Here is a 13,094-nt window from a genome sequence, read left to right as displayed (position 1 = left end):
TTATAGAACGGGAAGCTTCGGGGCGCCTGGGTGGCTCAGTCGTTAAGCGTCTGCCTTCGGCTCAGGGCGTGATCCCAGAGTTCTGGGATCGAGCCCCACGTCAGGCTCTTCCGCTGGGAGCCTGCTTCTTCCTCTCCCACTCCCCCTGCTTGTGTTCCCTCTCTCGCTGGCTGTCTCTCTCTCTGTCAAATAAATAAATAAAATCTTTAAAAAAAAAAAAAGAAAAGAACGGGAAGCTTCAGTGATGGCCTCAGAACTCCTTGTCCACAACAGCGTTACAAGAGCACTGTGCAGTGTCAGCAATATTCGCCACTGTCCCCTTATTCTGGAAGAACGGTTGAGAAGTTCATGTCTGGAACCTACTTGCTTGGTGAATAGGCTCCAGATCCAGTAACTGTTGAATGAGTGCACGTTCATGGCCCTATCTAGGGATGAGGGGGCATCAGCCTTCCTGTCTCCCCCACACATACCTCTCTCCTGATCTCGACATACTGCTGGCTTGCCACCTAGATGTCCGCTGCAAAACAGCCATGCTTCGCTTACCTGGCTTCCCACATCGATGAAAACTGGCAGGATTCTTATTTATATGTAAGTTATCATAGTGCTTCCATGGCTTAGAGAAAATACAAGGTCAAGCTTTCATATAATTCATAGACGTCCATCTTACTTCTTTTTTCCTACTTCCTAAAAGCTCTTACAGATTTTGTGCAGACAATGTGGAGTTGGAAGGCTGCACTGATGTTTCCCTTAGTCTAGAGTTTCGGTCCACAGTTACGTAGACACGTAATTGCCATCGTTTTAGAGGGACAGGCTCTTCTTTCTCATTATAGTGTTTCTCCAGTCTTCTGTGCCATCCTTCCTGTTTGCTAGTGATTCCTGTAGCAAGCCACCGTCCTTCAGTAGGAAAAAGTGTTTGCCATGCTGTGCCATGCCAGCTTTTTGCCTCCCCATCAACACAGTATTCATAATCAGAGTAATAATGACCTCTCTCAGGGTACTGCCTCAGAAATCGTACTTCCTTTCATAACCCAAGAATAGTTTTTTTTCTCCCAGCAGGCATTAGGCATCCATCTTAAACTTATCCCACCTTATTAGAATCATCTTGTTCCTGGGCTGTCTCCCCCGCTGGCATGTTAGCACCGCGAGAGAATGCCTTCCCAGTGTGGTCTGTGACTGGGACAGTCGCTGGCACGTAGACAGCCCTTCATGATTAAATGAATTGAATGAATGAAGCCAGCCTGCCAGCCCACAGAAAGGAATGCCTTATACTATTTATCCTGGTATTATCAGCATGGGCTGGAACCATGCTGAATTAGTGAGCTGGAAAAAATCGCTTCATGTTATGTAAGATGTTAAATATATTTGACAGATGCTTGAAAGAGTCATTTTCTGATATTTTTATATTTACATTTATATTTTTTATTTTGTAAATGAGGTTTGATTTTAGAAACTGTTTTATAATATAAACTCTCTTTTCCATGCCATTAAAGCATTCTGTTTCAGAACATAACTTTCAACATGAGCCATACCTACAGAACAATACATATTTAAGGCATGGTTTTATATATATATTTTTGAAGTCTACAGTACCCTTTAAAAGGAACATTTGTGTATGGCTGTGCTTATCCTAAAGAGTCTTTTCTAAAGCTTACAATTATTATGAAGTTCACATTTTCCAGTATTTTCCAGTTTTATCTTTCTTGTTTATTAGCACACCCCAAAGCACTTAGATAACCTTTTCTTTTAATGCTAATGTTATCTTGTGCAGCCTACTTGACAGCATATTTTTTTACTGATTGAAATTTCAAATCTATGTTGAGGAATTGAATTTAATAATACGAATTTGTTAACTAAGATAAAAGAACACTAAAAAGGTCTAACATATTACGTAAATGTATTGAAACATTTTAAACTTAACATCTGGTCAGCTATCACATCAGCCTAACCCTGTTTGTTGTGGTTTAAGAAGATTGTTTTTAGGTGATGACTCAAAGCAGAGACGTTATTTTTAGACATCTTAACTTCCTCTCCCTCTTCCTATTCCCAACTGTCCAAATTCAGGTGCACAGAATATGGAGACTCAGACCTTATAGCCAACAAGAAAGAGACCCTCTTCCCCTTGTTTTTAATAATAATATATACTTTTGTAACTGTATGTTCCAGAAATGTAACAATGGAGCCTGAAGCTGTAGCTTCACTTTCGAGAATAAAACTGAAAAGATGAAATACAGGGAGTTTTCTCAGTGTAATGAAACAAAATTATCCTCAAAATAAATGGCAGTTAGGGAAAGCAATTTTTGCTGTCATGGATAAAAGCTAGAGAACACAAAATCAGCATTTGAAATATATTAACTCACAGTGTTTTAAATAAAAAGAAGCTAAAATGCATTGTACGGTACCTGTTCCCAAGAATGATTGCAGTTTCTTGTTATTAAGTCCTGCAAAATACATTCTGTACTTGGCAGGCAAAACTATGAACCAGAGATGAAAAAAAGACGTATTAGGTCAGATTTTAAAGTTTTTCTTTTGGGGGGGTGTGTGGTGCCATTTTGCATTATTTAATCAGCTCTCTTATGCAGCTGTTCCATCCCAAGCTCATATTCACAGGCATCCAAAAGAAAATAAATCTTTGATATTTGAGGCAATAATGAAGATTAAAGGTCCCCAAACCTCTGCAGTTTACCTCATTCATCTGAAAACTTCTAATGGGAAAAGCGTGGATTGAGAATCAAAATTTCTTCCTCAGTCCATTATTGCCACTTAATAGCTCTGTCTCCCGAGCAAGTCACTTAATTTTTTTCAGCTTCTGTTTCTTCATTTGCTTTATGTAAATCACAGTTTGTGCTGAGGGTGAAAGCAGTCCACATAGGCTTCCTATGCTATGAAGTGTTTTATAAGTGTCGGGAGGTCCTGTTATAATTCCCATTTCGCAGATGACAAAGGGCTAAGAGAGACTGCTAACAAGTTGGCTGAAGGTCACGTGGCTGGCAAATAGAGATCTAGCTTTAAGATCCCATGTCTATAGTATCGGTATTTTTCAGCATCAGTATTATTGACATTTTAGGACTGATAATTCTTTCTTGGGGTGGGGGACTGTCCTGTGCATTATAACATGCTTAGCAATACCCCTGGCCTCTACCCCCTAGATGCCAACAGCATCCCCCACTTTATGATAACCAGAAATGTCCGCAGACACTGCCACATGTCCCCTTGCAGGCAAAATCACCCCAAGTTGAAAACCACTGGTCTGTGTGATTCCAGAGCTAAAGTTCTTAACCCCTTGTATGATGACATTCATCAGTATTATCATCATTCTGAGTGGTTCTCGCTCGGAATACTCCATGACATAGCAATTTTCAGAATTGAAAAGGAGATAACTGGTTTTCATCCAAGGTTTCCCTGTTTCTGAATATGAACAGTGGCATTATCATCTTTGGAGGGTCCCCATGAACTGTTTTTACAGATCCAGGGTCACCTGATGGAGACACTCTCCACAGTGAGCCGAAAGTCAGACTGAACGACCTTCCCCTGTAATTCTGTGACCATCCCCTCAGGGGCCCCACTGTTGTCTCTTGAACTGCCCCTTCTCATCTGGTAGGTGCTTGGGCCCCTGATATCAGCTGAGAGCCACGGGAGAAAACACGTGTTTTCATAACCATGATCTCATTTAATCTTCACAGTAAGCCCTTGAAGTTTGTATCTATTGTCTGTGTTTACATTTTGTTTAGGAATCTTAACCTTTCTTCCTTGCCTGCTCCTTCAACTTTGGTGTTCTCACTGTGGAACCTGATATAGAAAACTCAGCAGGAAGTTGATATGGAAACTCAGCAGGTGCCTTTCTCAACAGCGCTGTATGAAGAGTAACATCCTTCTGAATTACTCAACATAAAGCAGATGCTTTCTGCCCTGTGTGACTCTTCCTTTTTCCTTTCCCCTTAACAGGGATCATTAAATACATGCCTCCTTTGACTGCATTTGGGGACTTAAGAACCAACTGTCCAAGAGCAGAACGTGTTTATTTCCGTTGCTCACTCTTTCCCCCCAACAAGGCCAAGCGTGAGCTCGCCAGTCCTCCCACACTTCCTCATCTTTGTCGCTAATCTGCATTCTGCTCTCTTCCTGATCCTGGCACACTTCCCAATTTGTTATCACCTCTGAATGAAAACTTTCCAAACTTTTATGGTTAACTTCATTGTTTGTTTCTGTGTGGTTGAAAACTATTGGTAAAATAGATGCATTTGATCTGGGCCTCATTGAATTTGTAGGTAGACCTGTCTGAATTTTTTTACACATTAAGTTTCAAGATGAGTTCCTACTGACAAGCACAATAAATATAATTGAATGTGATGAAAAACACTGGCATGACCGGAGGAGAGGCTAGCCATGAGGAACTGGACCTGCCCGGGAATCTTCAGGACTCGAAATTCTGCTCACGGAAGGTCCAACACAGCGGCTGGAACCAACGGGAGAGAGGACTGGGTCACTTCACAGCAGTACAACTTGCGTGTCAGTTCAAACTGTTATTTATTTTAAAGTGCATGTGAATCATGTCAATTACTACATGGTTCATTAAAAAAGGAGTAACTGGCTCCCGTTGTAAAACGGCAATGTCCGCCCCGACCAAGAGTCATTTTTCTTTCTAAGATCAGCCTGCACCCTTATTGACCAGATTTACCTGACTCTGATTTGATGTGCACTTAGCCGTTTCATCATGTTGTGTAAGTAAAGCCTCGTGGGTTTTTCTTGCTTCTCCAGGTGGCCTTTTTGAAGATGTAACCGTTGCAGCCGAGCTGTCCCCTCCCCGGCGGACAGCTCCCCGGCCCGGAGCATGCCGGAGGCCAGCGCAGACGCAAGGAGCCGAGCTCCAGAACAAGAGCGTTGCACTGAACTTGGGAGCTGACTTGTTGACGTATAGTCTGTAAGAGTTCACTTCAAATCTTTGAAGAACCAAGTCTGCGAAGAAAGTTATAGTAGCAGAGAAGTTATGTCCCTGTTTCCCACAAAGGAATCTTCAAATATGTGCTGTGTCAGCCGCACCTGGAAGGATATTCGCTCGTGCAGCCCCATTTGTCCTTTGGGGATGCAGTGAGCGAGTCCGTTGGTGGAACTGAATGTTAACTGCTATACGTCCAGGCAGATAGACTTACAAACTTCCCATTTGGTTTGTTGAAAACACATTTTTAGAAAGAAAAATACAGAATTTTGTATACCTTATTCAGAAGAGATGCTCCGTGAATAAATGTGTGTCGAATGAATGATTATCAAGTTAAAGGTTTTTCTGTGTGTGCAGACTTGCACGTGTTCCTTGGTTCCTTTACCAAATACTAATGCCCGTCAATCAACAGACCTCACTGGCCTTCTGTTCCAGAATTGTCGTAATCCTTGTGTGCCAGAGCAGGTGGAAGGAGAAGGACGGAGCTAGAGGGAATCCTACAGAGCGTGGGTAAGCTGCTGATTTCCCCGAGACTGTTTGATCCTGGCCTGTCATCGCCGGCTCCGGGCAAAGCTGGAAGGGGAGCCGGAGCCCGGCAGCTCTCCTTTGCCACTCTGCGATCAGGTCGACCGGCTGCATCTGTAACCCTACGGGCTGCTCATCCAGCCTACTGGCATTCGTCTGAGCCTACAGAGGCCTCACTCCTCTCTCCGCAAACACACGGGGTTTTACCTCCCCTAATTTCCCAACACTCAAAACATCGGTGTCCCTCGGCCTTGTGCTTTGGTGAACTTTTAGTTTCATGGAGACACTTGCCTGCCAGCAGCGTGGCTTGGTGGGGCACTCCTAATCTGTCCCCGGCCGACGGGCCAAGGCATAAAACCCATCTGTTTGACCCTGCGGAGTCCCTTTATTAAGCACAGTTGGAAACATCGAAGATCTCTGATATGTCCAAGACACGTGGCCAGAGACAAGAATTCGTTTGGCTTCTAGTAGGCTACTGAGCTCCCAAACACCGAGCTGATTTTTCATGCTTAGATTTCTAGCCGTCCCTGTAAAGCAGGTTTTTTCAACGTTGGCACCATTTACATTTGGGGCCTGGTGATCTTTTGTCGTGCGACACTGCCCTGAGCTGTGGGGAGGAAAGATCTTTTCCCTGTACCCTCCGAGGTTCCATGGCTGCAGCTTGCAAATCAAACTGATAAAAGACAGATTAACAGAAGGAAAAAAACCAATTGAATTCCATACATCCACACAGGAGTTTCACAAAGGAATGAGACTCAAGGAGGTGGTCAGATAATTGAGGTTTATATACCGTCTTAGGCTAAACAAAGAAAAAAGAGTTTGGGGCTTCTTGGCAGGGGAGGCAAATTATAGGAAGGTGAGGGAAGGAAATGTATGGTAATAGGGTTGTCTTGTTATGCAGATAAGAGTTTCTCAAGTGATAAGAGTTGTCTCCGAAAGTAGCTCTCTTCCTGGTACAGAGATGTCTTTACAAATGGAAATTTCCTTTATAAATGGAAATTTCATTTACAAAAGAGGAAATTTATACTTTATTTTTAGGCAGTTACACGGAGGTAAAGAGCTTTCTCTGCCTCTGCTGGCTCTCGATTGTCTTTAACTCAAAGTAACCCTTCTGTCACCGCGGTGGATTTCGGGGGACGTGGTCTTGTACCCCTCAGTGCACTGAAGGGTATTTAGCAGCGTCCCTGGCCTCACCCACCAGATGCCAGTCACCCCCTACCCCAGTTGTGACAACTAATAACACCAGCAGACATTGCCCTGCTGTCCAAGATCGAGCCCAGTGGAGAACCCCTGCCTTAGTGAATGAAACAATATTTGGTGACTGCGTATAGTTGTGTGTTGCCACTGACATGGCCATTACCAAATCTAGGTCTTTTTGTGGCATGAGGTCTGGCCTTAGTGTAAATTGGTTTCACAAATGAATGCATTAATGATGAATATTTGTGTGTGTGAATATTTCTTAAGAGTTCCCTTTGTATTGTTGGAGACTAGAATCAGTGAAGCAGAGTTCCGTCTATTCATGAAATAGAAATGTCTTCTGAGATAGTCTTTCTTCCTCTGGAAAAGGAAGCAGCTGTGACCGTGCATTTGCAGTGGAGGTGTGAGGGTGCTCATGATTCAGGACAACTCTACCACTCAACGAAACCCAGCTAGAAGAGTGTTCCAGTATACTAACCTTGTCTACGTAAATTCCAGTTGAGTCACGTATAGTTAGACCCCTTCACCTCACTCTGAGTGTTAGGAGGAGCCAAGGCACAGAGAGCTAAGCACACCTTCTTCCTGATGGCACAGGTGGGGAACGGAGGTGGAGTGGTTGTGAGAAGCTCTGACGGAGGGCAGGAGTAAGAGGAGGTCGGTTGGTCTGTCTGTCCGTCTCTTTCTCACACACACACACACACACACACACACACGATTTCTGACTATAGACTGCAGTTACTATGTGAAGTTGCAACTGTCATGCAATGTAAAATCTGGCCATGGTGAGCTTCTGAAGCTCATCAGGTCTCCAGCGGCTCTGCTAGGGATGGGAAGGGAGGGCCAGCACCGCTGAGCCGGTGCCCCAAGTGAGCTGTTAACATCTGAGCACTGGGTAGGTCTGAGGGTAGCGTGTAAACCTGTAAAAGTCCTTTTAGGGCCACAGGGAGTGGAGAAGGGAGGGAAAAGGAAGCCATTTTATTTATCCTTTTCTCTTTGCTAAATAAAAAAAAAAATTGCTTCTCTGTCTCTGAGAAGGAGACACAGAAATATTCAGCATTAAAGAGATTTAGTTAAACCACATAAGGAGGGCTAGAGAGAATTGAAGCAGGCTGTATAAGCTCACTGTTGGCCCTTGGAAGTCATTCTGCATTAGCCTCCTGTGTCTTATGAGTACGATTCTGGAATGCATTCAGTAGCAGTCCTAGATAATGGTAACACAAAATTTTGATACACTATTAAGAGGTTGGAAAGGAAAAAGAAAGAAGAAAGAAAGAAAGAAAGAAAGAAAGAAAGAAAGAAAGGAAGAAAGAAAAGAAAAGAAAAAGAAGGAAATCGACCAGGGGTTAGCCAGCAAAAAGAGGAAAGGACATTGTGGGTAAAAAAAAAAATTGTTCACCATCATCAATTGAGTAATTCTATGCCTGATGCTGTTGGCGGTCTTTAACATAAATTACCTCATGCAGTTCTCACTGTAACTCTGAGACTAATGCTAATATTTTCCCATTTTACAGACAACAGGGTAAAAGCAAGACAAGAGAGCCATTTGTGCAATTTGCTGTAGTCAGAGGACTCTGAGTAAGAAGCCTCTGGGTGAAAGAATATCAAACAGAATAGATATAATGAAGCAGGTTTTTTAAATAATTGGGAATAAAGCAAGAAACAGGGCAAGAAAAACACCATGTAGCATTTGAAAATGATTGAAGTTAAGGAAAGGAACAGGAAAAGTAAAAAAGAAACTAGAAACCCCAGAAATGGTAAAAATCCAGATGCCAGTCAAAATATAATAATAACAGGTGCTATTTATTGTTACCATATCCCAGGCCTTGCTCTATGTGCTTCATGTATTATCTCTCTTTTAATCCTCAAAATAATCCTATGAGGTTATTCTTACCATCCCTATTTATATATATTTATATATGAAGGGCCAGAGGGTAGGTGGATATTTCAGACACACAGTAAGAAGCGGAGCTGGATTTGGAGCACAGGCACCTAGTCATTATTCCATTGAACCTCTTGGATACCAGTGATGGAATTAAAACAGTCAAGAAAGAAAGACAGAGGGGCGCCTGGGTGGCACAGCGGTTAAGCGTCTGCCTTCGGCTCAGGGCGTGATCCCGGCGTTGTGGGATCGGGCCCCACATCAGGCTCCTCCGCTATGAGCCTGCTTCTTCCTCTCCCACTCCCCCTGCTTGTGTTCCCTCTCTCGCTGGCTGTCTCTATCTCTGTTGAATAAATAAATAAAATCTTAAAAAAAGAAAGAAAGAAAGAAAGAAAGAAAGAAAGAAAGAGGGGGTGGGGGGCGGCTGGGTGGCTCAGTTGGTTAGGCGTCTGCCTTTCGCTCAGGTCATGATCTCAGGGTTCTGGGATCGAGCCCTGCATTGGGCTCCCCACTCGGTGGGGAGCTTGCTTCCCCCTCTCCCTCTGCCTGCTGCTCCCCCTGCTCGTGTGCTCAGTCTCTCTCTCTGTCAAAAAAATAAATAAAATCTTAAAAAAAAAAATGGCGGAGGGGGGAGCAAGGAGGAAGGAGGAAAAGAGGGAAGGAAAGAAAGGAGGAAGGAAGGAGAAAGAAAGAGGGTGGGAAGGAAGAAAGGAAAGAAAGAAAGAAAAGGAAGAGGAGGTCGACGAGGACCGGAGCCATATTAAAACATGGTGTGTGTAGGGAGTGTGCTATTTCAGACAGGGTGAGCTTTACGTGTATGTCTACTTTTGGTGCCGTATATGGTCACAATATTTGAATTCCCATCTCCAGTGACTATGGAGATACATTGTTAAACGCCAACAAATTGAGTAGAAACCACAACCTGACGCCATTTTGCCAAAATTAGATTGACTAAACAAGAGTACACCAAGGCTAGCAAAGCTTGTTTGATTCCACTGAGTACAGAAAACCCGACCAGAACCAGGCCCTCGGATGTAATTGACCTCGCACTAATCACTTTGGTAATTAAACCTGATCGGTGGCCCCTGTAGTAAAAAATGCTAACAAGGTTAAATGGTTTTGTATGATGGATAAAGCCAGTCTAGCTGTTGTCCCTGAGACAGTTGTTTTTGTCCTTAATGTATAACAAAGATAATTGGGACCCACATTTGATTATAATTCAGTAATGTAAAGATGACTGGTATATCGTAGCATGTAGTTAGAAAAGCATTAACGTTTATCTTACACATCAGAGGGATGGTTCCCACTAATTGCTTATCTAAAAGTCCTACATCTCCTTAAATACTCAAGAGCACTCAGTGTAACTTAATATAACAATTTCTCTTTGTTTGCCTCTTGAGATGCTTCAAGCTTCTATCTACTGAACCAGAGCTCATCATCATTCCTTAATGGGGGTGGGAGGGGGGAGTGGAAGGGGATTACATGGAAATAAGTTCTTTTAACAGGATAATTTTCCTACTTTTAAGAGGAATGATAAACACTTGCTTAAAAGAACGTTTTATTTTATTTTTTAAAGATTTTATTCGTTTATTCGGAGACAGAGAACGGACAGAGAGAGAATATGTGTGGTGCGCGTATGCGCACATGTAAACGTGGAGGGGGGCAGAGGGAGAAGGAGAAACAGACTTCCCCTGAGCAAGGAGCGGGATGCTGGGCTGGATCCCAGGACCCTGAGATCATGACCTGGGCTGAAGGCAGTTTAACCAACTGAGCCACCCAGGCACCCCTTAAAAGAACATTTTAGAAAGCATCGAACCTATACCTTACTATTCTTTTTAAAATACAGTTTCATTTTCAACTTGTCCTCAAACCTGTTACAGATAAAGTAAGAAACCCATTTTCAGGGTCCCACATTTATGCTAGGGCCTTTGGCTACGAGGTGCAATAAACAGAGGGCAGGGTTTCCCCAGACCCACCTGTGACCCACCACAGCCTTTCTGGTCAGAATGGGAATTGCTGACAAGATGACTCCATTTCATGTTTCAATAAAAATTTTTCCTTTTATCTAATGTTTTGGAGGAAAAAGAAGGATTTGTATTGCCATAACTTGTTTATACACACTCTATTGGTGTTCTGGTTACAGATTTCAGTGCGTCTCCCAAAAAGAGCCAAATCAAGAACACTGTAAGTGGGTAGCTTCATTTAAAACTTAATTTGGAGTTTCTGGCTGAACCTTTTCTAAACTCAAGAAAAATAGGGCTCGTTACCCTTTGCCCAGAACCTTCCAGGCCTGAGTAGGCCACGGCAGGCTTTCTGTAGACTACAGCTAGAAAAGAAATTGTGGGAACAAAGCGCTTTGCACGTGCTCATAAAATAACAAAATCTGTTTCTTCACTGAGTCTTCACAAACCGTGCTTGGGAACACATCTCTCTGACTTGCATCTCCCCTTCATTTCCCACCACCCTCCCTGCCCCTCCCTAAACAATACCATTTTTAGGAAGATGAGCCAGAAGTGCCAGCCTTGGTTACTCTTGTATTCCCTTCCAGAATCAAGACTTAAGGGTTGTGACCTCTTCATTTGAAACTATTGGAGAACAAGAATTCCTGTCCCCTCAAAGGGACTTCTAGCTGCACTAAGAATCAAATCAACGTGAGACAGATTAACAGGAGAAAATCAAATTTAATAGTGTGTATATGAGGAATCCATACAGACATGGAAATTCCAAAGACAGGCAAAATGAGGTCTATATATCATCCTGAACTAAGGAGAAGGGGGTAGAGATCTGGGACTTCAGAGGGAAGAATGCAATTCACTGGGTGATAAGAAGTAGAACGTATGTTTGGTAATTAGATGTTTGCCCTGCCACACAGATGGGTCATCAGATAAAATTTATCGCTGCTAATAACCTCATCCTGAGAAAGACCCCCCAATTTAGATTCTTCTAGGCAGTTACAGGAAGGGCAACTGTTTCTTTTGAGTCTGTAGGGTCTCAGTTGCCTTCAGCTCAAAAGAATCTTCATGCCAGAGTGGTCCATCTATAGACCTTTCTCCTCATAGGATGGTGAGAGTATCAAAATTAGTCACTATTAGCTTTTTTTTTTCTATGATAAAGTCTTTTTTAATTTGACTGTAGTCATCATTAGTTTTATGTCCCATAATAGTACGTATTGGACTTAGAAAGTATACCATCCACTTACACTTTCTGAAAAAAATTAGTTACAGCTTCTCCCTTTCTTCCCAATGTCCTGAATAATAAACTCGACAAAAGGCACTGTAAGTTCTCTCAAGTGTCCTCGTGATCATAAACCTTAGTCCAAATGTTAAAGAATTCTTAAAAGGTACACAAGGTAACAAACGCATTTAAATAAAATTCCACATTCTAATTCAATAAAATCTGAGAGGTGATGATGTCGAGAAGAACAGGAAAAGTGGCCCAAGGTATTCTCTCCTCAAGCACAGACAAAAGTCATTTTATTGTTGATATTAAGAGAAAAATAAGTTGAAATCTATCCTTAAAACTTTTTAAGAGAAATCACCAGTAAATTGGAAATGTATGTGTTAGAAATCACTAGAGGAAACAAAGAGGACTTGATCAATAAAACACATTTCCTGTGTATATCTTCAACCCTGTGATAATTGTTCAAGGCAATTTTAGAAGAGCTCGTTTCAATACGTGTGTTTATTTGTTCCTCTGCGTTATTCTGTCAAGCCAACGATGTCCTCTAAATAAAGGCTTTGTCTATGGAACATTTGGTGGTTGTGTTTCTTACACAATCAAGAAAGTGTTTCTGAAATGTGCACTGTCATTAGACTTGGTTTTGATGGGATTAAAACTGAAAATGGAGGTGAGAAAAAGCATATAGGAAGAGAGCCCTACAAAGCAGTGAGTGATGATATCAAACCACCAGAATGGACCCCAATGATTGTGAGAGTCCAAAGAGGTCCCCCTCAAATGAATGTGGCAGAGAAGATGCTTTTGTTTGGGTGACACAGGATTTGTTGTGGGCTTTGAGTGATGGTTAAGATTTGGAAAGACAGGAAGAGTAGCATTCAAAACAGCAAGAACATTTGGCTAGATTGGAGGAATTAAGAGGGGACAATGAATGATAAAATAGGAAGGAGTTCTTCGATTGTGGGAGGCACTGAATGCCTATCTTAACTTCTCAGGGATCAAGCACAACACGAACAGGAACTGTGTGTGTGTGTGTGTGTGTGTGTGTGTGTGTGTCCCCGCCCCTGAGGGCCTCTGTGTGTGTGTGTGTGTGTGTCCTCCCCTGAGGGCCTCTGTGTGTGTGTGTGTGTGTGTGTGTCCCTGCCCCTGAGGGCCTCTGTGTCTGTGTGTGTGTGTGTGTGTCCACCCCTGAGGGCCTCTGTGTCTGTGTGTGTGTGTCCACCCCTGAGGGCCTCTGTGTGTGTGTGTGTGTGTGTCCACCCCTGAGGGCCTCTGTGTGTGTGTGTGTGTGTGTGTGTGTCCACCCCTGAGAGCTTCTTGAGCTTTAGGATTTAAATGCAATGATTAATGCGCTCCTGGGTGGCTCAGTCGGTTGGTTGAGCATCT

The 13,094-nt window shown here is 42.9% G+C and overlaps 1 protein-coding gene across 4 annotated transcripts in view; it reads left to right on the top strand.

Annotated features, from left to right (window-relative positions):
• Positions 1–13,094, top strand: part of UBE3D (ubiquitin protein ligase E3D) — a 523,493-nt gene that overhangs the window by 146,885 nt on the left and 363,514 nt on the right. Inside the window, exon 10 of one of the 4 annotated variants that reach the window (XM_008684875.2) lies at positions 4,756–5,255. The exons of the other annotated variants lie outside the window; for them this stretch is intronic. Within the exon in view, the coding sequence (XP_008683097.2) occupies positions 4,756–4,776 (21 nt within the window). The 3' untranslated portion in view covers positions 4,777–5,255. Of the gene's footprint in view, positions 1–4,755; positions 5,256–13,094 lie in introns of those variants that run through there. 4 annotated transcript variants of the gene reach the window in all.

This window comes from Ursus maritimus, unplaced genomic scaffold, assembly GCF_017311325.1.
Source record: "Ursus maritimus isolate PB19 unplaced genomic scaffold, ASM1731132v1 scaffold_29, whole genome shotgun sequence".
Taxonomy (NCBI): Eukaryota; Metazoa; Chordata; class Mammalia; order Carnivora; family Ursidae; genus Ursus; species Ursus maritimus.
The sequence above is the reverse complement of the archived record's forward strand: the minus strand, read 5'-3'. Positions and strand labels throughout refer to the sequence as shown.